We start from the raw sequence: 23496 nt of genomic DNA on the forward strand, positions 1-23496 counted from the left end.
AGCATAATGAATCTTCATCCACTCAACATGTCTTCAGAGGTCCCGCTAAGAACTTGTGTGGATCCTAGAACAATGGGCTGTTGAAGAGACAAATATGATTCTTGCTTTCAAGGGGCTTACAGGGAAATGGAGGTTTCAGAGGAATTAAAAATGCAACCAACGGAACCCAAGTAAGTGGCATTAAAAGGAAAAAGGGAGAGAGACAGAGATGGTTATTGAAGCTGCGAGAGTGAGAGAAGGTGGAAAGAGAATTTGGGAACAAGAACTGAGCTTTGGGGAACACCCACAGTCAAGAGGGGCCAGCAAAGGGCACGAGCAAAAGGCAATCCAAGAAAAAAGAGAGGTGAGGGCGACAGGGGAGATAGTTCTGGAACTGTGTGTTCCACAGCGATGTGTGTGGACATCGGGGAGGCTCCACGCGCAGCCCTGGGCACGGGGGATGCAGCTGTCAGTGAAGCCCCTGCTCTCATGGCGCTCGTGCTGCCGTGCGGCAAGACAGGCAGATACGCGAGATAAACAGCGGCACGGAGACCGTAAGGCGGGGACATGTTGGGGCGGTGGGGCTGGGGAGGGCGCTGGAAGGCAGGACTGCAGGGCAAGCCTGGGGGTCTGGGGAGGCCTCCCTGAGAGGGGGCCGTCTGGGTAGACCGGAGAGAGCAGAGGGGGAGACCGGCGGAGACATCCGGAGGAAGGGGACAGCCCGGCAGGGAGGAGGGCAGAGGCAAAGGCCCTGAGGCGGGAGGACGCCTGACTTGTTCGGAGAACATCGAGGGCCAGTGCGGCGGACCCGAAACGGGGCTGGGGAGGGGGGAGAGGACAGGACGAAACGGGAGAGGAGACGGGCAGGAGAGGCTCGCGGGCTTCCGCCGTCACAACTTGAAAAGGTTCCCTGTGGCTGACGGGTTGGGAATAGACCGCAACTGGCGCAAAGCCATGGGAACCAGTTGGAAGGCTCTTGCCACAAAAAGCGGACAACGGTGGCCTGGGCAGGGGTCCAGGTGGGGCTGTAAGATGTGGCTTGACTGGAGACACAGGGTGCGACAAAAGCGGGTTTACAGTTGTGAGCACACAAAACACAGAGCTGATTCTTGTATTATTATTTACTAGTTATTGTATCCTTTTCCACACTACTTTCGCCCCATCCTGTATTTGGAAAGCAGAACACTCAGCATTTGCTGGTAGCCTGGGTGTGGCGTCCAGGGTGGAGAGAAAGGGAAGACACGAGGTTTGCAGCCTGAGCCACTCAGGAGGGAACCTCCAGGCGCGGAGCCGGGGCACCCTGGAGGAAGGGCCCATTTGGGGAGGAGGATCGGGGACCCGGATTTGGACACGTTCCATTTGAGGTACCTTTAGGACATCCAAGTGGAGATGTTGACAAAGAACTTGGATACAGCGTCCAGGGTTCAGGAGAGTGGCTTTGACTAAAGAAATAAATGGAGGCGGTGTCAGCACATAAATGGTATTGAAAACCGTACGAGACTAGTCGAGATCCCAAGTTTTGAGAAGAGACGGGGACCCAAGACTGAGCCTTGGGAAACTCTGCTGTTTCAATATGAGGCCCATGAGGGAAAGCTGGCAAAGGGGACTGATGGCCAGCAGCCGGGGACACGGGCGGCACCCCAGGAAGGGGCAGTGTCCTTCCTGGGGGCAGCGTTTCCTGACTGAGAGGGAAAATCCCCTGGTCCAGCCATGGTGGCAGCTCCCAGGAGATGCAGGATGAGACTTGGCCACCTCGTCCGCCATCAGCCTGGACAAGAGCCATTTGGGTGGAGCCTGACTGGGGACAAGATCACTTGTAGAAGCCTGGGACTTGGGTTTACCATTTTAGGGAAACTTCTTCAAGTGCATAGTCCCTGACATAGTCCCGGACATGAGGTTTAAAGGACGAGGAAAACTGGTTTTGCAGTGTGTCCCTGGTGGGGCCCAGGAACAGGCCCCACCCTGGGGGAGAGGTGGGGAGGAGCAGGGGCGAGGGGTGGGTGGGAGCCCAGCCTGCGCTGAGCGGCCCGGCCGAGACCACACTTTCGGCCCGGAGTCTGCCCCTAGGCCTCAGCATCTGTGGAATCGCGCCTTGAACTCCTGAGTGTTTGGACAGAAGCAGGCAGGCGGAGCTTTCCAGGAGGGGCCTGCATGGCAGATCAGGGTCATGTGGAAGCCCCAGGGGGTATGAAGGGAGCAAGGCTGGGCCCTGGCGGCCAGCCCAGCCCGCGAAGTCTGCTCCCCAAGCTGGTCAGCCGGAGCTGCCCTGAATAATGCAGGAAGCTGGCCAGCCCTGCTTTAAGCGGCCTGGCCCCAGCAGGCCCTGGCGGTGCCCTCCTGGCCTCCGGGCCCGCCGCCTGAGTCAGAAGCCGCGTGGGGCTGCCAGCAGGAGCTGCCTCTGGCCTGCCTGTCCCTGCCAATGTCCCTGGACCACCACACTCCCTCCGGCCCGGCCTCACGCTCCGCGGTCTCTGCAATGCCGAGCTCTCCTCCTGCACTTCCGCGCTCAGGCTGTCGGGTGACTGTCCAGTCCAGGCCCCCGTCCAGTCTGTCCCCCAGCCCCTGGCCATGCAGAGGGCAGCTGGGTGGCTCGTCGAAGGCGAGAACAGTGCGTTCTGCTTCCAAATAAGAACTGCAGCCCTATCCTCAGAGCTCACGTCCTACCGCTACTGGGAGGAAACTGGGAGGAGGTGCACCAAGGGGCCCCTCTACGCTCAAAGCTCAGGCCCTGAGAATGTGGCTCACCAGGTGCCGGGTTCTGAAGCCACGAGGACCTTGACTTTTCTGGGACTCCCCAAGGGCCAAGGGTCCCCTAGAAAATGATGGCCGGAAGTCCACCGAGAACCCCGATGGTAGAGAGGTGGGGTGCGGGGCCAGGCCCCGTCCCACAGGCAGCAGGTCAGTTGGGAGATGGGCACCCACTCCCAGAGGGGCGCCAGGGCCCCTGCAGCCCAGGCAGGTGCACCAAGTCTGCATCCCTGTCGCAGAGGTGATGGACGCGCACTGACCCTTCATACCCTTCCACTCGGCTAACTGGGACCAGCAGCTGGTGTTGGGTATGCGGGGTTAAAGGTTTCCTGTGCAGTGCCAGAAAATAAAGCTAATTGGTCCAGACAGGGCTCTGACCTGGCTGTAAGCAGAGTTGCTCAATAACCGCTCGAGTGGCCTCGTGTTCTCCCTGAAGTCATTTCTAAATTTGGCCATTTACAATAGGTCCTCCCCTGCAGCTTCAGAGGAAATGGCCTCTCAGAACAGTGGCGACAGTTCCCATCTCGCTGTTGCTAAAATCCTAGTATCTGGACAGCCCCCTTGCTCACCCTGCGGGCTTTCTGCAGAGCCCGGCTCCCAGTGGCAACTGGACGGCGGCCCTGCTCTGCTTCCCTGTCTGCCCGCAGCTGGTGCAGCCCAGGCTGACAGGCGGCTGGCCCCGCCCCGCCCGGCCCCAGGTGCCCCTCTTTATGTGGTCGGCTCCGCCATATAAATATTCCATCTTTCCCTTACACGAGAATGAATGGGAAATCATTCGTCAGCAAGCTCATACATCAACAGAAATCTCTTCCTCTAACCCTGGGCACTTGTGTGCTTCCCGGCCTTGCTGCCCAGAGCACCTGTGCTTGCCTCGCTGCGTCAATCACCGGATAACCCACAGCGGCATTTTCTCCCAGAGGGAGAGCATTTGGTCTCAAAGGAAGCAACTGCCAAACATCCACTCTGAACAGTCAAGGAAGTTCAGACTCTAGGATTCATTCAGGAGGAGGGGATGCATCAGGTCCCCTGGATCAGCAGCAGCTCAGAGGGACAGCTCACAGGGCGTGACTCTGAGCAGAATAGCAACGGACTTGGGGAAGGTGGGGCAGTCTCTGAGGGGTTCCTGGTGTCGCGCGGACCACGGTGTTTTGCATCCATGTTCTCATGGGCTCTGGGAAGGTCAGAGCTGCATAGGCCTTGGGGATTATTTGGCCCAATGTCCTGTTGCCACAGGTGAGCAAGTGAAGGCCAGAGAAGCCACCTGTCTGGGGTGGCTCAGTGAATCTGTGCAAATTGGACCCCGAACACAGGTCTCATGAGACTCAGTGCTGTGCTCTGTCCACTGCCTGCCTTGTCTCTAGGTTTTCACAGGAAATTCTTTTGCCCTGTTCCCCCCCGCCCCACTCGTCCCCACTTCCGCTCCAAGGTCGTTGCCCACGCACTGTGTTCACTCTGGGCCTGTGAGCCTCTCTATCTGGTAGGGAAGACCTAGAGTTCAAGGTTCAAAGTGTCCCCAAAGGCACAGAGCAAAGATGATATCTTCCCTTCCATGGAAGAGATTCCCCATCTCTACTGGACCGGAAATAGGCAAGTCAACGAGAAACATCAGCCAAAAAACCAAAGAGGAAAGAGAGACTTTGTCAAAATGCCTGCAACCGTAAGCCAACAAAGCCCCCGCCTCAAAGCCCCCCATTACACATAAATATTTATACCTTGAGGGAGGAAGGAGACAAGGCCAGCTGTAGAGTCTAGGTCACCCAGCCCAATTGCTAGCATATTTTTACGGCATTTTAGTGTCAACAATAATGTAGAAAGATGTGGCCTGTCTGTCCCATTCGCCCGCGAACCCTGTGTCCATCTGGCCCTCATTCATCCTCATCACTTGTTCCATGTAGCCACATTTTCCTCTTGTGTCTGAATTGACACCTACTCATTGCCCATGAATATCTAATGCCTTTTCCTTTCTCTACAAAGAATGACCTTGAGGATCTCTCTAGGGCAGCCGCGAAAGTTGGGATGGAGGCTTTTCCACAGAGCCCACTTTGCACTTGGCCTTGGATGGGAGGATTAGAGTAGGGAGTCAGGTCATGGGATGAGAAGAGGCGGGGCAAGATGTTCCCATGGGCGCTCCTCTCTGGCATTGCTCTCGGTGTTGGTGGCCTGAGAAATACCAGTGGTGGTTTCGAAGACTGATGTTGGAGCTCTGCCCTGCAGGGATGGTCTGGCCTTAGTACAGCGTGGAATTCAGGGAGGGCACCCACATCCTTGACAATGAAACTGGTTTCCCCAGGGGCTGTTTTATACCGTCATCAGAATCAGGAGTCTGAGTACATATGGGGTGAGGGAGGCGAGGTGAGATGGGGAATGGATGAGAGAACAAGACCCAGATTATGGCGCGCATGCAGCATTCCAGTTGCAGGGGGAAGCGGGGCGTCCCTGGGGCTCCCTCGCCCGCTACGTGCCCGGCTCTGAGTGCCTGAGCTTATGGTGAATCCTCGCCACCACCCCGCAGGGTGAGGACCGTTATTATCCCCAGTTGGCAGGTGAGGAAACCCAGAGAACTTGCTCACAGTCCCAAAACCAGTGAGAGGCAGAGCCAGGAGTCAGACCAGGTGAGTCGCCCCACCCCGTGCTCCGGGCTCTTCTACCTGCTGCCTCCCTCCCCGGAGCCGGAGAGACAGCTCTCCCCGAGGCCCCGCCTCCCTGGGATGGGGAAAGCAGGTGTTCTGGTCCCCTGGTTCTTTTTTTCTGCCTTTTCTGGAATGTTCTCCCTGGGCCTCCCGTGGCTGTTCCTTCATTGACCCAGTCACAGGACACAAGTCCAGCTGCAGTGCACCCCAAGCAACATGAAGTCGGTCACCGAGCTTCAGGGGAGGTGTGTTGCCATGGGAATTGGGTATGGACCTTCCCATTGCCCAGGAGGAGCCCCACCTCACACGGGGCTCCTGGTGGGCACCTGCCCAAGGGCCCTTCCCTGCCACGCCTCCCACAGAACGCCGGGTCCCATCGGCCGCCTGCTCCTCTCCATAGTCCCCTAGGTTCCAAGCCTGGGTCATCGTCACAACCAACAAACAAGACCTTTAAATTGCCCTGGGCAGTTTAGTTCTGTCCAGCACCTGTGCCCCGTTTCCAGCCCCACCTTTGAACAGCCAGAGCCCGAAAAGGCGCTCAGCTGAGCAGTGGCGCCTCCTCCCTCTGGAGCTGTGGAGCCCCTGAGGTCCCAGGGACCCCTGATGGGCTCCGCCCTCTAGAGGAGGCAGGTGTGGCTTTACAGGGCGCTGGTTTTCTCTGGTTACTTAAGAGCTGCTCTGGCCACTGACAGTCTGTGAGCACCGACAGGGGCCTGTGGGGCCATCGCTGTGCGGGGAGGAAGCCCCGCCTTCGGGACAGGTGCAGTTGCCACCTGAGACAAGAAGCGGGCAGCGTGTTGCATCGGCACCTGCCCGGTTCTGCCAGCGCAGGGAGAAGGAAACAGCCTTTCCTAGGAGGGAGGCCCCGGGCCCGTGGAGGATTGGGTGGGCTCTCAGGCAGGAAGGACACGCTCAGGCTGCCGGGACACAACAGACGGACAAGACAAGAGAGGATGCCGCTCCCCAGAAATGAACAGGGAGCTGCCTGGGACAGTCCCAGGGAGGGGCCATGAACTCTCCCAGCCCCGAGGGCCTGGGGAGGAAGACTCCCAAGGCCCTCTACCTGTGTGCCATTTGCATGGTCTCTGCTTGTTTCCTCTGTCACATTAGTATGCAGAGCAGTTCCTCCCCACCTTGCCCGGCCACCTCAGAGGAGCCATGGGGACCGGGAGGCCAGATCTGGGCCCCCATGTGTCAGAGCTTGAAAGAGAGTGCAGAGAAGTGGAGAGCTAGAACCAAAGAGAAAACCCCAAAGAGGAAGGGGGACCTTGTGGGAGAAAAAGGGAGCTTCCGCTCCTGCCCCCTCCCCAGCTGGCAGCCCCAGGCCCTTCCCTGCCTCCCCCCCAGGCAGCTCCTTCACAGGAGGGAGCCCTGTCCTTGCGGTGGCGGGGAGCGGCTGCCCCCTGCCCAGAGCAGACTGTCGTGAGGCTCCTCCCCGGGGGGCTGAGTGAGTCCACGTCCTCAGGGAGCCTTCGGTTGACTCACATCTCTGTAGTGACACATTGGACCACGTGCTGGGAACAGTCCAGTTTCTGGGGAGAAAAACAGCTCTGGCGATATGTCATGTGGCCATGATTGGCATGTCCTTTCTTGAGAAGTTGGGGACAGGCTGGCCGTGTGACTGGAGGCACCTGTTTGAAAATGCCATTGTCAGAAACCGTCTCCAGCTGAGTCAGTCCCCAGGGGCCCGCTAGTGTGACACTCGGAGGAGCCTTCCTCACCTCCTCCCCCAAATCAGTACAGCATATTAACTGAGAGTTGGTGCAAGGGCGAGAGGCGGGCGGGGGTGGGGCAGGGAACAGCTCCGCCTCGAGCTTCCGTGGGGGGTGGGCCGAGGCCTGGCGTTGGGGAGAGCGCTGGAGCCGGCAAGCTGTCCGGGGCGGCGGCCCCTGGGTGGACAGGCATTTTGAAGTGGGGGGTCAAGGCTCTCAAGTGGCTTTCAGGGGGTGGTGGGGAACTAGGGGACCAAACTCTCTCCTTGCTTCTGGGCCTTTTTGGTAGGTCTGGGGGAAGAAAAAGAGGTCAGGAGAAAAGAGAGGCAGAGAGTGCCTGTGTAATTCCAGTTCTTGCTGACGGGGCTTGTTTTTCTTCTTTGGTGTTAGTAAATCTTCTCCAAGACTGGGCAGACACCCAGCTCTCTTCAGGGAGTGAGCGTTCCTTAAGGAAAATTATTTCCCCAACTCTATCTGGGCGATGTTTTTGACCCGAGACATTCTGGCTCAGCGATGGCTTCCTCTAACCTGGGACAGCAGGGGAGAAGCTCGGCCCGCGCGCTGCGGGAGGCCGGCCTGAGGCAGCCTGCCCCGCCCTGGGCCGCCTGGGCAGCCCCCACACCCGCGTGCGCACACGCTGGCTCTCCTGCCAGCATGCTTGATTGGCTTGTTGTCACTTTCCCCTTCCCCAGGCCACTCCAGCCCCCCAGCGTGGGGCACTTTCTGGTTGTCCTAAGAATGTGCATTTGGAAAAGAAGAATTTGAGGAGGGAACCTTGTGTCCTGAAGATTATGTGCCTTATTCGGTATTCGGTACCCATGCAAGTGGTTAGAATAAGCCCACAGGTGTTTCCACTTGAGGTTGTGTCTCCCATGTGCTGAGAAAGGAGGAGAAAGATACCTCTTGGATTCATTCCTGGGGAAACTGAGGCTCTGAGAAGGGGGTAGGACTGTCAAAGGCGACAGGGTCAGCTCTGGTCCGTCCGTGAGGATCCACTAGGCCTCTGCAATGCATTTCGAAACCTGCAGGGAAGCAGGCCGTGGAGCCGGGGGCCAGGGCCAGGATCTTGCCTCTGCTGTGTGGCCTCAGACAAACCACATCCCCTCTCTGTTTCCTCATTAGTAAAACGGGGGAAATAACCTATAGTGCACGTGGTTGCAGTGAGGATATAGTAAAATATCCAGAAGGAAGAACCTTCAGGGCTCTTGCCACAGTTTATCGATCCTGATTCTAACAACAGTAATATCTAATGTGCTTATAGAGCACTTTCTAAATATATTATCTTGTTTAACCCTCTCAGCACAGTAAGAAATCAGAATTTTGATTTCACAGATGAGGCAAACTGAGGAAATGCCCCGGAGTCACACAGTTTTCAAGTGACAGAACAGGGAACCAAAACCGAGATCTTTTTTTTTAAGAGCTATGTGACTTTAATATATTCTACCATTCCTTGTCTCGAGGCAAAGTATTACATTCTTGTTTTAGATAGTTTGGAAAATGCAGAAAGCCACAAAAAATGAAACACTGCTCACTGTAAGCCAATTATCCTGAGATAACCACCATTAACATTTTGATGAAACCCAGAGCTCTCCCATTGCTTAGAAAAATCATATGAACGCAGGAGTGCCCCGGAGACAGAGGGGTGATGCATTGGCTAGATTAGGCATGGATGTTTCTGGGATTAAATTTCCAGAAGCTTAAGAAGGGAAGGATGCGTGTGGAGAACAGGACGAAGGAAATGGCCACACACGCAGGGCCAAGGCTCAGAGGTGGGGTAGTGCAGGCTGGCGCGCTGGTCTGGCGGGCGCCAAGCCTGCCTTCCCACCATAGGCCAGGCCACTACTCGACTATCCTCGGTGAGTCTCTGGCTCCCTCTCAGGAATGGGAGGGGCTGCAGGGGTCTGGCCTTGCCTTGACTCCAGACCAGGCCCTTCCCGGGGACCCTTCTGGGCCCAGCAGTGCGCAAGGCCATCCCTCCAATAGAGTTCTCGTTAATTCAACAGGAACTTCTGCTCTGGCGCTCAGACACCTGCCAGCCGTGGCTCTGGTACAGTGACAGGCAGGAGCCTGGGCTCCTTCGACCCCCCTCCCCACCCCCAAGGGTGCCCCCCAGCCTGGGCCTCGCTCCCTGTTCCTGCCACTCTGCACTTGGTGTCACGAGCTCACCAATGGCGACATTAGCTGGCTGGCAGAACAAGCGGCCTGTAACTTTTAAAGGTGTTAGAATAATGGCGCTAATTTGGCGTTTCATCATGGTGCTCGGGACAAGCAGAGCAGAAGAGGAGATCCAGGGCCTGGCTCCGAGCAGCCGCCTGGCACAGAGCGTGGTGGAGCCAGGCTCCCTCCTCCCTCGCCCGCCCCTCCCAGCGGTGGTGCATTGTCACAGGGCCCCATGGCGATGGCTGAAGTCAACCCCAGTTGGCCACCAGACGCCACGCCACAGCAGGACAGAGCAGGAAGGGACCCAAGTGTTTAATGAAATGTCCGAAGGGTCTGCTGCGCCCTAGACACCTGGTGAGGGCTTTGAGTGCGCCCATCGTTCATTCCCACGGTTAACCCTGTTGTGTTGAAGAGGAGGTGAGGTCATCTGGTGTAATGCTTTCACTTTACAGGGGAGGCGGCCACGGCTCAGGGAAGCACAGTGGCTTGACCTCCATCGTTCCGCGGGTTAGCAGCAGAGCTGGGATTTGAACCGCAGCCTTCTGGCTCTAAGGTCAGTGTTAGCCCTAAGTTTTTCCTATTGCTAGAGCCTGGAGCCTCGGAAGACCCACAAGTTGCTTTCCCTAACCCCACCTGTTGAAGGTGGGTGGGGAAGCCCAGGGCTGAGAGGGAAGAAAGAGGCACCCCACACGCTAGTGCAGCTTCCCACGGGGCCTAAAGCCAGGACTGGTGGCCTCTGAACCCCACAGTCTACACCTGGCCCTCAGCCTACCAGGTGGGCTCTCAACAGGACACCCAGTGGTGCAGGGCCACCGCCTGGCCACATGGAAAGAGAATGGGAGGTTTACAAACAAATCAAATGCTTGCTACATGTGAGTATTGATTTTTCCACTAGCAGCCAGGAAAGTCTTCCTTGTGGTTTCCTCATAAGCCTGCAAACTCGGGTCTCAGAGCAGCCGCCTGACTGGGGACCCCCTCGAGGGTGGCCGATGCTCACTGTCACAGACAGAGAAGTTCAATGCCTTTCACAGTCATGCAGCTGGAAAGCAGTAGGGCAGGAATTCGAACCCTGAGCTCTGCCCCAAACCCCATGCATCCCTCACTGGGGCTGTGTGCACTGATTCCCAGACTTGTAATCTTCTCCCGCTGATTGGATAAAGAGTCAAAACCCCAGCTTGCCACCAGCGTCCCCAGCTGAAAATTCTGAGTCTAGTTGAGGCCCAAATGCCGTGAAACGTTACTCAAGAAAACAGCTTCTCGCCCTTAGGAAAGGGAAGATGGAGTAAAATCTGACACAGGCCTTCCAGGCTGTAGGGGCACAGCGTCTGTGTTTTGCAATGAACGGGTAGATGGCAGTAGGAGGGGAGGGCACAGCGCCCTGGGGGACACTGGGGTGGGCGTCAGGGGTTGCTTCCCGACTTCCGGATGATGGGACACCAAGAAACGTGTGAGGGACATGCTTTGAAAAGGGGCCTTGGTTGTTGGGTGGAGTGTGGAGGCTAGAGCTGGGTGAGTTGACCAGTCACTCAGCCTTGCCGCCCGGTGACGTGATGGCTGTTGCCTTGCTCCAATCCGCAAAGATGCCACCAATGGAATGAAACCTGAGACATGACACCCTCAGCTCTCCCAGGAAGCCCACGGGGACTGCGCGCCAACCCCTCACCCCACCTCAGGACTTCAGGAAGCAAGAAAATAAAAGTGAGAATAAGAACTCCAACCCTGCAGGGGACAGAGGGAAAAACATCACCCGCCCCAACTGTCTGCCCTTACGGATGTCCTCCCCCAGGCCTGGTGGCTGCACCCCAGGGGAGCCCAGGGTCCTTCCACTGAGCTTCTGCATGGGGACAGGGGCTTGTGGCCCAGGGTTCCGCCCGCCGCTGGCCCAGCTTCCTCCTCTCCCAACTTCCCCCACGAGGCAGTATCCACAGGCAGCTTAGCACCTTGCGAGAGGATGACATACAGGTGCTTTTCGTGCCAAGTGACGGGCTGAGGCTGGGGTGCCGCACTGGCTGGTTTAGGTCAGCAGGAGATAGCCCCGCTCGCAGTCTGTCTGTGATGCAGGCTGCGAAGCCACCCATTCACCCTTTCCCGCGGAAGGAGCCTGCGGCACGTGGAGGGAGGTAAACTCAAAGCCTCTAAGGTTTCCTTCCTAGTGCTCCTGCTTCCAGGACACCAAGAAATTTCACCTTCAGGAGGCCCACGGGTCCTTAGCGCCTGATCCTCAATAAGCAGCGGCAGGGAGAGGGAAGGGGAGGGGGAAGGGGGCAAGGCGTCCCCTTGGGCAAGTGACTTAACCTCTGTGAGCCTCAATCTGGCTGTAATCCTGGCTGAGGATCCCTGGTTCCTCAGAGGGATCGTGTATGAATGAAATGAATTTGAAGATATGTTAAGTGTGTCCAGCATGGACTCTACAAACTATTAGACACTTTTTATCTGCTAGTTCCCTTCTCTCTTGACTTGGGCTTTGATTGCCAAAATAAGTAGGCTAAATGAAGTGTAAGAGACTGCAGAATCCTGGCCACAGTGGACATGCTCAACTGGTTCTTTGAACTCGATGAGGCAATGGTTCTCAGTTCCTCAGACTTCCCAAGGGGGCTTGTTAAAACAGACTGTTGGACCCCACCTCCCCCACCCCCAGCCCCCGAGAAGGTGGAACCGGATAATTTGCATTTCTGGCAAGTTCCCAGTGGGGCTGATGCTGCTGGTCAGGGAGCCACACTCGGAGGGAAGCCATGTGGAGTGGTTACAGAATGGAGCCAGTCATCTTTAAAACTCTACCCAGTTGGGTTTTTTTAACCCTCTATATGTGCGTGAGATGTCTTCTTGCTAACGTTCAGCTCTCCAGGGCACCTGTGGTGTGTAGGGAGAAGGTGAGGGCCGCGGTGAGCGAGCCACTCCCTGAGGGTCGCACGTGGCTTGATCCACCGGAACCCTTGTCACCCAACAAAGGGGAGGAGGCCCTTAACGACCGTAACTTTTGTCCAGCAGCACAGGTACTCAGTGGCTTTGGTCGTGCTCCAAGGGGACATGTTCCATGTCACAGAGATGCTAACAGGGTCAGACCCAGCAGCCTCAGAATCTCCTTAAGTTGCAAACCTAGGACACATAAGAATCACCCGGGGAGCCTGTCAATCATCCACACATCCAGGCCCCGCCTTCGGATATTCTGACTCAGCAGATCTTGGGTGCAGCTCAGGAATCAAGCCCCGCCTCCCGGTGTGTGAATCCCGGTGCAGGAGATCTTCACCCGAGGAGCACCTGCTGAGGCTCTACCCCGAGGTCATGTTGCTATGCACAGGGACACTCCTGTCACCCATCCCTTTTGCCACCTTCTTAAACCGGTAAGCCCCGCCCCCGTAAGCCCCACAAAGTGGAGCTGTTCATTAATTCAACAAATACTTCTTGGGCATGCGTTGTATACCAGTTACTGTGCTCAAGCCTGGAAAAAATAGGGACGCACAAAACATAGGGCCGGAACTAGAGGAAGTGAAGCAAGGCCGGGGGGGCAAGATCTAAGGAGGCCGCCCCTCTAGGAGGCGCCCACGAGCCCGAGAGGGAGGGCCTCCTTCACTCTGGGACCCACAAGTCCTGGTGGGACAGACCTTGGCTCTGTCCTTCAGGAACACGCAGTCTACAGCAAGGGGCGTGGTTTGGGAGGAAGTGGCCCCAGGGGTTAGGGGACACCTGCCACAGGAAGGGCTGGGGCAAGAATGATCAGAGGGAGCAGGGTGTGCGAAGTCCTGGAACGTGAGGAACCTGGGATGCCTGAGGAGCTGAAAGAAAGGAGAGGGGCGGATGGCTAGGGGGCGGGGGGGACAGCAGGACCCTGGCAGGGGCGTGGGGGAGAGTTGGGCCCGTTGGTGAAGGGCCCCATAGGTCTTGGTGGGGGATGAGGGGTCCATGCCCAACGCCAGGGGACGCTGGTGGAGGGTCTGAAACAGAGGCGCTGTGATCCGTCTTACGGTTCTGAAGGAGCGCTCTGGCCGCTGTGCGGGCGATGGGGCAGGGGAACGAAAGGAAGCAGGGAGGTCCCACGCGAGAGACGGTTGGCCCTCTGGGTGGCACTGCAGGAGGAGAGACGTGGGTAGACTCCAGGTGGAACTTGGAGATCGAACCAACCCAGGGCTTGGTGATGAACTGAATGCAAAGGAGAGAGGAAGGCAGGGACCTGCGGTGGCGCCTCGTCTCCGCCCTGAGCGGCCAGGTAGATGGAGTGGCTGTTTCCCTGAGCCGTGGAAAGGGGAGACTGTAAATGGGAGAGCAAGTTCGCCTTGGAGCCTCCGAGAAGTGTTCAACTTCTGTGAGACGCTCCCAGGGAGATGTGTTGGCTGCACGAGCCTGGAGCCTGGAAGGCGGGTCCCTGAAGGGGCGACAAGTTCAGAGTCATGACTGTGGGGATCGGCACTGCCATTATGGATGAGAAGGCGAGCAGGGCCCTGGACTGAGCTCCAGCGAACTGTGCTCTTTAGAGGCAGGGATGGGAGGAGGGTCCAGAAGATCCTGGAAGGCTCAGCCAGAGAGGCAGGGAGGGAGTGGAAGCGGCTGTTTCTAGAGTGATGGTCTTCTCCAGGAATGGCTAAAAGAGGCTTCTCACAGAGCAGCCTCACCCCAGTGGACAGAGAGATGCCGGGGAGCCAGGAGCAGGAGGCGTGGGGAGGCCCTCGCCTCCCGGTCGGCAGAGAGAGAAAGAAGCTGAAGCCACAGTCAGTGGTGGTTCAGGGGTGTGCCCTGGCCTGCGCCCAAGGCCCTGCCCGTTTGGCACCCTCTGGGCTCCTGTGGGCAGAACCACTCAGCTGCCCCAGGGGACCCCCGCCCTGGGCCCAGGACCCCTTCCCTCCTGCTGAGAGCGCCCCGTCCCAACTCAGCCCTGCTCCACGGAGGTGGGATGCTCCCCGCTGAGATGCCCACCCTCTTCCTCGGAAACTGAGAGCTATTTGACAGCCACTCAGCAGGACTGCTTGAGCCAGGAAATGAAGACAGGTTCTCATCCATTAACTTCATTCATGTGCCTTTTACTCCTGTCTGTTATCAATGAAGATGCCAGGGAACGGACCAGAGTGAGGTCCGCGGCCCTGGCTCCTCAGGATGGGCACCCTGGTGCAGACTTTCCAGCCTGACCAGGTGCTGCCTCCCCCTCCTCCAGAACCTCCCCAACTCCGCTCTCCTCCAGCTCCTTCCGCCCCCGCGCAGCCCCATTCCCTCTGCACCCATCTTTTCGAAAGTCTTTGGGAAGAGATCTGCACCCCCAAGCGTGATTCTGAGTCATGGGCGTTTGCCCAAAAGTAATGGTGCGTGTGAAGCACTCAGCCTCTTTTCAAGGGCAGGTTCACCAACGAGAGGCTGAGAAAGTTTCCTAAATAAAACCATCTGTTTCCCTGAAGATGCTCAGATAGGGCAACATTTGCCTCCCGCTGATATGCTTTGGTCTCTCAGTGTCCCCCAGGGCCAAACCCGGCCCTCCCCAACCCCCTCCGCCCACCTCACCCACTTCCCCCCACACCCCCCCCCACGTGAGCTGCAGGGTCCCCGTCTTCTCCACGGGGTCCAAGCTCGCAGTGTCCACACCGCAGGCTGCCGCTGGAGTTCATGGAGTTCCTTTAAGGCGCCTTGATTCTGCTCCATTATTTATTCATAACGCTGCAAAAGCCCTTGGGCCAGAAAGCACTTGAGAGAGAAGGCAGGCTTGGAACTCAGAGCAAACAGAGGCCAGCAGGGAGCCTGAGCATCACAGCGCACCCGCCCTTGCTCCTCCACCGCCCCCAGCCTTCTCCCCGGAGCCCTGGAAGCACAGGCCTGAGGAGGAGCCCGGGAGGAGCCCGCCCGCGCCAGCCAGCCCGGTGCTCCCAGCAGGAGCCCTCTCAGCACCCAAGGGTTGGAACGCCCACCCCTGGCTCCCCTCCCAGCAAGGCCCCAAGCCAGCATGGGGCCTCGGGTGGCTGGGCGACAGTCTCCTCTTCCACTGCAGCCCCTGACCAGTTCCTACAGATTCTGTCCCAGAGGGGCCTTGCCTTTGCACCAGGGTACTTGTTATCCTGGGACAATGGGAACACACCCCAATTCAGACCAGGGGAGTGAGGGAGGTGGCCCCAGAGGAGGGAACAGGACAGCTGGCCTGGAGACAGTGCTGCCCGGCATGTTCAGAAGCATAGAGAGGTTATTTCAGGCCGTGGAAGGAACGGGGTGGAACCATCGCCACACAGAAGAGTCTGGAGGGTGTGGGGACAGCAGAGTCACAGAGGCAGGGTGGTGCGGTGGCCCAAACCACGGGCCCTCCAGCCACGCCCGCTGGCCGCCTGGTCCTGGCCCTGCCGTTTTGCAGCTGTGTGCGCTTGGGCCAGTTGCAGAGCCTCTCTGTACTTCAGTGTCCTATCTAGGAAACAGGGTAACGGTAGTGCCCACCTCATTAGGCTTTTGTGAAGATTATGTGGTTTAATAGACAGAAGCACTTAGGGCTGCATGGCATATCGTGAACACCCAGTAAGTGTTAGCGGCTGTTGGCTGCTGTGTAGGGCGCCCGGAGCAGCGAGGCTGGCAGGGAGACAAGGGCCACAGCCTGAAGAGGCTGGACTGCCACTCCGTTCCGGGGAGGGGCGGAAGGAAGGAGCCCGGCGCCCTGTCTCCGATCCACTTTTCATCGGGTTGTATACATTTGGGCTTCTGGACGGTATTACATTTGAAGAAGAGGTTTCCCAAGCACAAAGGAGGTGTGGAATGGAGCCCCCGAAGGATCCTGAGCAGAACAGCAGAACAGCCCCTGGCTGCAGCGGGGAGGGGAGGTGGGACAGGCCAGCAGAGGAGAGTTAGGGAGCGGGAGGTGCAGGCAGGAGACAAGTCATCAGAGCGAAGGTAGTGCCGAGGGGAGGGAAAGAGGGGGACTCGGAGTCTGGGGACATTTCGAAGGCAGAACAGTGTGGAGGCTGCAGGAGGGAGAGCAGTCGGGAGCCTTGTGGAGTCCACCCGCTCTTCCCGGCCATCCACTCCCCACACCCCTGCTGAGGGCTCCAGACTGCCCTGCTTTCACAGGGAATAAAATCCAAACCCCTCGGAGGTGGCGCTACCTCCCTGGAGCCCCCTCCCCAGCCCCGTGCCCTTCCCCGTGCGCTCTGGCTCTGCTCGGCAGCCACCTCTCAGGCCTCCAGGCACGTGCTGGACCCATGGTGTCTTCCACTAAGTCCCTGGTTCCCTTGCTGCCCTCGGATGCTCTCTTGCTCAGTTTATTTTTGCCTCCCTCCCCTGGAATACAAGCTCTGGGAGGGCTGGGACTTGGTCTGTCTTATTACTACTGTTTCCCCATGTTTATGAACATTTAGTAGGTGGATAACGAATGAATGACACACTCCCAAGGATGGGCTGTGAGGCAGAGGAGGCTGGGCCCTGCCTCATCTGGGCTGCGGGGTGGGAGGAGGCGGGGGGGGTGCACCTCTCATCCCCTCCCTGTGTACCTTTACGTGCCCACGGAGCCCTTCCTTGTTTTTCTCCTCTGGCAAACCTCTTCCACCCACCTTGCTAGGTCCTATAGACTCCCACCTGCCCTGGGAAGCGTTCCCTGCGCCCCCTGGCAGAGGTCGTTATGCCTTCTGCTCTCCCACGTCTCGCTCACGCCTCTCATAGCACTGATCAAACCAGACGGTATTACTTACCTGCCCCTCTCCCTACCCTGTCCCTGCCCCAAGACCAGGAGCTCTTTACTACAGTACTTAGCAGTAATAACTGTAATATCAGTGGATCCTTACTGGGCACCTACTGTGCTTAGCGCTTTGCACAGATTACTCTTTTTAACCTTAGTGACAGCCCCAAGAGGCAGGTACGGTCGTTAGTCCCATGCTGCAGATTAGGAAGCCGAGGCTGTGACAAGCTAAGTCGCACTGCTCACAGCCGGCCCCAGAGCTGCCTGACCCCGAATCCACATTCTCAGCCATTCCCGGACTCCCTACCCCTTCAGCTAGTGTTTACTGAGCACTTACTATGCATCAGGAAGTGGGCCGGGCATGAGAGGTATAACCAGCCCCTGTCCCTGAGCTCAGAGCCCACAGCCTAGAGAGAACACGGTGTTTAATCCCCACAATCAACGTAAAAGTTCTGGTCAAGGTATAAGCTACGAAGAGGAGGGCGCGGTGCTGTGTGGGCAGACCCCACAGGAGCTGGTCCAGCCGCAGTGTCCAGCCTCCACGTCCGACACATCTCTACCCCTGGCTCCAAGCCCCAGGCCTATGTGGAGCATTGCTTGCTGGATGCTGCTTTACCCAAGTTGGCTTCCACCCCGTCTCTCTCCCAGGCCCACCCGCCCTGGGGTAACTCAGCACTTCCTGCCCAGTGCCTCAGAGATCCCCTTAGGTCTCCTGTGGCTTTTCTGGAAGTATAACGGATGCTTCTCTGCTGATGATGAGAGATTCAGACAAGCCGCTTAATGATTTAGAGACTAGAAGTGTTCTCTGAGATGGGGAAGCGTCTTCTCACTTCTCTCAGCCTGGATTCCCAAGACAGACCTGGAGGCATTGACGCCACTCATTGCCTATTGGGAGAAAGCAAGCTGGTCCCGGGGAAGAACAAAACATCTGGGGGCCGTGGGGGCTGGAGGGATGAGAGAGCATTTGGATTTCAAAACCAAATTGCTGCTGGGCTGGAGGCACCAGCCAGACAGGCATCCTTGCACCATCTCCATTGGTGGTGGCTGCCGATAGACTTTCCACGTTGAGTCTTTGCTTTTATGACTTGGCAGGGACCTTAAGGATAGAACATCTAGTACAACTCCCTCATTTTACCGACTGATGCGCAGAGATGTGAAATGACGTGCCCAAGGTCTCGGAGCTAGTTGGCAGCAGAGGGACCAAAGCCTCTGCGGTTCCCTGCTCTTTCCTAGGCAGCCCACCAACGGGAATTTGGTTTTTGTAGGGTGACATGAGCCCTTGAAGGAGAGAGAAGCACCGTAATGAGCTCTTGCAGATGGGCTGCCAGGGAGCCGGTGAGAGCGATGCTGTGTCTTTAAGAATCTGGCTGCCCAGACGCCTGGGCGCTGCAGCCAGGAGAAAGCGCTCTGATTATGGGCTGCAACGTCAGGGGGACAGGTTGCACTTTAAGCACTGACCTCTCCAGGAGCCAGCACCTGGCTCTTCCCCCGCCCCCACTGCAGGCTCACCCCCTCCAAGCAGTAGCCAAGACTCCGGTCAGGGTTGCTGGGCTCAGATCTCCCCAGCAGCCCCTCGGTCAGGAGTCCAGAGGACCACATGAGGCTCTGCCGCTTTCTGGGCAGCAGTGACCGCTCCAGCAGTGGGCAGCTCATTACCAGCCAGGCGCCCTCAGGCAGTCTCCCCTGACAGTGGGCAGAGAGGAAAGCAGTAACAGGCTGGGTATGCGGCAGCCCCTGGTCACTCCTGGTTTTATTAAAGCCAAAGTCTCAAGCATCCCTAATGAGGATAAAAGGCCAGGAAGGCGCACAGCCTGGGCCCCAAGCCTCCTGGGAAGCAAGAGCTGGGCAGAGGGAGGACCTGGCAAGGCCACCATGGGGACCGGCTCTCCAGAGCGGTGTGGCCACCAGGAGAGGCCGACTCTCTGTTTCCTTAGCCCCCTTCCATTTACTCAAAATCAATGTGTTTGTTTTCCTTTATCAAATAACCCCGTCAGCCCTCTGCTGCCTGAGTGTGCAGTGCGGGGGACAGTGTCCGCCTTGACCCACGGAGCCAAGAGCAGCCAACGTGCCATCAGGCTGGGTGAAGCCCAGCCACAAACAGCAGAGGGTTCTGGGGCCGGGCCTTGGGCCCCTATTGCTCTCTGCCTCCAGGTCACCCATCTGGGCCCCACGATGGAGTGTGGAGTTGACTGTTGCAGAGGACGGGGTGGAGGGGGCTCCACACCACAATGCCACTCAGCACCCAGCGTGCCCCTCGGCTTTTACAGTCCTACCGAGAAAGGGCGCCCTACAGAAAAGAGGGGCCTCCTTGGTCGGTGCTCTCCGTGGAGGGAGCCAGCCTGAGAGCAGCCCCTAGAGCCCAGGGGATTCTCTTTACCCTGAGGTACCCCAACCTCCGCAAGCAGGTCCCCCACGTCCATAAACACATTGGCTCGGACTCCCCCAACGGGACAGGCTGGGAAAGCTCCACGCTGTGTCTGGAGGGGGACGTGGTGGGGAAGCCGAGACAGCAGCTTTCGGTGGCTCCTCTCAGAGGGGCCATGGGAGCTTCCAGATCCCTCCCCCGGGCCCTGACCTGATCGTAACACTGATACTGAGAGCCTCTCCTTCAAGGGTTCTTCTGGCTGAAAGGTAACCGCCACATCTACGGGCATTTGTGCCGCTCCTCTTCTGCTGCTGGGCACCTCTGGCCACATGGCCCCGCAGCAGCTGCTCAGGGAGCTGTGACCGCTCACCTGACCTCTTGTCTGCTTCCTTGCAGGAGAGCGTGGATTTGGGAGAGATCATGTTCTCCCTCTGTTACCTGCCCACGGCCGGCAGGCTCACCCTCACGGTGATCAAGTGCCGGAACCTCAAGGCGATGGACATCACTGGCTACTCAGGTACCTCCCCCGCCCGGTGGCCTGCCTGTAGGCTCGCAGCAGCCCGGACACTAGGGTTGGGAAAGAGAAGGGGGAAGAACTGTCCGCTTCCTTAGAAAAGGAGCCATAGTTCTGGAGGAAAACTGCCTGGATCCAAATTCCCATTCTGCCGCTTCCTTGCACAGTAATGCTTTGGTTTCCTAATCTGAAAACACAACTTCCAAGATTGCTTTAAGCTTAAATGAGTTAACTCACGTAAATGCTTAGAATTGTGCCAGACACTGAGCACTCAGCAGACATTAGCCATTACCACCATTCCTTCTCTTAGAGAAGGGTGAGGATAGGAAGTAAATGTGTAGGAGAAATCATTGAGGAAAACCTTTCTAGTTCATTCGAGGCCCCAGGACTGCCCAGGGTTAAGCCAACTTAGAGAGTGTAACTGTCTGTGGGTCGCAAGGCCTACGGCAGCCCTGCAGACCCTCAGCGGAGCAAAGCCACTGGAAAGCGAACTGCATCTGTAGTTGAGTTTTTCCTGCAGGGCTCCCGGCCTCAGCCTTAGCACCGGGACACTGCCAGGAACTGCAAGGGGAAAAAACAGTAAGTCCTATTCTGGCCACTGAGGAATCGCCCATTTGGGGGCAGCTGCAGAGACTGCAGGCTGGACGTGGTGGCAGAGGTTCGCTTCTTTGCAATGATTCTTTCTGCGAGTCGCTGTCAGAGGTGTTGGGGCTTTGGTGTCACAAACAGCAGCTTGGGTCCCAGGGGGTCTTCACCTCCACTCTCGGCTCAAATTGGCCCTAGAAGTGAAACGGGGTGAAGCCTCCCAAAGAGCAGGCACGTGACAGGGTGGCTGCACACACAGGGTGCACCTGGGCCCTGCCCCAGAGGCTCCTCTGTGCTGCGCCCGCCCGAGGTGCCTTTGAACGTGGATGGGAGAGGAGGGACTATCACAGTTGACAAAGGGCCGGCCCAACTGACAACTTCTGAGCCCAGGTGCCACTGGAAGAAGAGGAGCACAAGGCCTTGAAAAACGAGGTCTCAGGGAAATGCTGAAGTACTTACTGTGTTGCAGCTTTGAGTTGCTGGGAGCTTCTTCTCCTAGGCGGCCCCCAGCCCCCAGCCCCCACCCCTGCTGCGCTCCGGCCTCCAGGCCAAGAGCTCCCCTGGATAGCGCCACGCCCCGTGCCGCCCCCCCTCCCCTGCGCAATGCCTCTCCTTCCACTGAAGCGACAGCCACTCATCATGGGGAAGAGCTTAAAGAGCCTTTTCCAACAGTCAGCTTCCTCCAAAAATACAGCCACTGTAGATTTCATTTTAATATCAAAATAAGTGCTTGCCAGGGACAGAAATTCACTGAGGACTCTCCAGGCTGCTGAGGGAAATGGGATTTTGCTGCCCGAGTCCCCACACTGTCTTCGCTGGTATAATTAAATCGATGTGCTAGAGAGGGGACCTTGAGGTAAGTGTCAAGGCTGTTCCCCCTCAGAGTTGGCGACCAGAGATTTTTCTCACACTAAGTCCTAACTTCCCTCTTGCAATTGCTCCTCTTTTCTACCTGCGTTTGGAATCTGGTGTTAAATCCCAGCTTGATTCTGAAAATTCAGGGGTCTTCTCATTGTCAAGGGTTTCTGCCTGTTTTGTTCACTGATATAATCAAGTGTCTGGAACAGTGCATAGACCACAATAAGCATTGGATAAATATGTGTTGAATGAATGAATGAAAATGAATGTATAGCTTGAGGGACTTGGTCAGGCGGTGGTGCAGTGGGGGCACATATGCCGAGGGCCCCTCAAACCACATCTCCTGCTTCTGAGGACGAGATGGAGGTTACCTTCAGCCTAGACTGCGCTGATGTTGGACTAAACAAGGGAACGAATAGAGCTCATTCATTGTCTCTTCTTGATTTACACGGTGTTGACTTCTAAAACCAAGGATCTTCCTATTCTCCTTGATCAAAACTGGTCATGAATCAATTCCCTAAGCCTGTCTACTGGAACCATGACCATAACACAAAATAATAAACAGTATGCCCCGGAGGGGTGGTGAGCGAGTAAACTCCCCCACTTCTGCCACAGCTGGCCGGTACTAGTTTGCGTCCAGTGGTTAAGAATGTGAGCTTTGGAGTCAGCCAGGCTAGGGCGCAGACCTCAGGCAAGTTTCTTTGTCTCTAAATCTCAATTTCCCCACCTGTGAATCGGGGAGTCAGGGAGCGGCTGCTTGGCTCCAACCCCTGACAGATTCACAGGAGCCCTGGCTTCTGGGCAAGAAGGTGTCTCAGCACATCAGCCTCTCGAAAGCTGCTATTAGCTGCGCGTCGCCCTCCCGCTTCGTGAGCTGTGCGGCGTAAATAACCATTACGAGGGTGACCGGGACACCTGTGCTGGGATAACAATGGGCGTCACTTCACTTGGATGAATAGAAAATTTCAGGGTAGAAAGATGACCATGAAAACCCCATTCGGAAAACTAAAGAGGCGAAGAGGGAGGTCTGTGGCTGTTTGTTAAAAGGACGTCTTCTCACGGGATGGAGAGAATGAGTCCCAGATCCCACCGGGACAGGAAGGTCAGGAGGCCGCCTCCCGCGGCCACAGCTCGCTCCTCCTGCGCTGCCCAGGAGGGGGCAGGAAATGGCTTGGGGGGAGCAGAGAGCCCGTTACTGCCCCCCTGCTCCGCGCCAGAGGGAAATGAGCTTCTTGGGACAATGAGACCCATAATCCTTTTGTCAGGTGGGGAGGACACGGACAATATTGTGATTGTCGCTGTTCATTTACTCCGGGGCGTTGCTTCTCCCTGGGTGTCATCGAGTTCTGTTTTTGCCCCCCTTATTCTTTGGTTAGTAATGCTGACAAAACCCCCCAGAGGAAAGGACTCCGTGGAGGTGAGAGGAATCGAGGGCTTCGTTCAGCTTCAGCAGCCTCTGGAGCCAGCGGCCATGATGGAGCCGAGATTTAGGTCAGACACTGCAAACCCACGGGCAGGTGTCCTGCCTGATTTGGGGGCCAGCCTCCCCATTAGTGCAAGTCCATTAGTCACTCTCCCAAGAACCCTGAGGTTTATTAAACACCAGTGTCCTCAGAGACAGGTGTGCTACATAAATTACCAGGTGGTTTCATTGTTTTAACAACCCATCAATAACATCTGATGAGCAGCAGTTGGTGCGGGGCTTCTGTCCCTCCGCTGCAGGTGGCGTTGGGGGACATCTGTTTAACACGCTCCCTTCCCTTCCCTCCATGCCCATCGGCACAGATCCATACGTCAAGGTGTCCCTGCTCTGTGACGGGCGGCGACTGAAGAAGAAGAAAACCACCATAAAGAAGAACACGCTCAATCCTGTCTACAATGAGGCCATCATCTTTGACATTCCACCAGAGAACATGGACCAAGTCAGCCTGCTCATCTCAGTGATGGATTACGATCGGTAGGTACGGGCCCCAGAGGGACCCAATTCCCTGCCCCTCACCCCCACCCCGATGCGGTGCAGGGCTCCTTGACCTTGGACCTGTGGTTCACAGCTGAGGTGCCCACTGGCCAAGAAGAATCTGAGGAAAGAGCCTGAAGCAGAAAGTAAGGCTTCACTTCCCAGCTGCTCCATTTCCATCCATTTCCCTGAATTCAGCCCTGACTCTTCCCGTCCCTCTACCTGGCACCACGTCCTGTCGTTTGTCCTTCAAAAGGCCGCTCTGTCCTCTCCACTCCTGCCGCCGCAACCGCTCCCGCTCGGGGATGGCTGGGCAGCCCCCGCCGCTCCCCGCCGCCCTCCAGCCAACACGCGAAAGGCC

At 57.2% G+C, this 23496-nt stretch overlaps 1 protein-coding gene across 2 annotated transcripts in view; it reads left to right on the plus strand.

The window, feature by feature from the left end:
• The window catches only part of SYT6 (synaptotagmin 6), a 50181-nt gene that overhangs the window by 20593 nt on the left and 6092 nt on the right, over window positions 1-23496 (plus strand). For both annotated transcript variants that reach the window (XM_054564687.1, XM_054564688.1), the window contains exons 4-5: window positions 19618-19738; window positions 22964-23135. In XM_054564687.1, coding sequence (XP_054420662.1) covers window positions 19618-19738; window positions 22964-23135 — 293 coding nt within the window. The remainder of the gene's footprint in view (window positions 1-19617; window positions 19739-22963; window positions 23136-23496) is intronic.

This window comes from Pteronotus mesoamericanus, unplaced genomic scaffold (assembly GCF_021234165.1).
Source record: "Pteronotus mesoamericanus isolate MK-2021 breed Mesoamerican mustached bat unplaced genomic scaffold, CSHL_Meso_final scaffold_99, whole genome shotgun sequence".
Classification (NCBI taxonomy): Eukaryota; Metazoa; Chordata; class Mammalia; order Chiroptera; family Mormoopidae; genus Pteronotus; species Pteronotus mesoamericanus.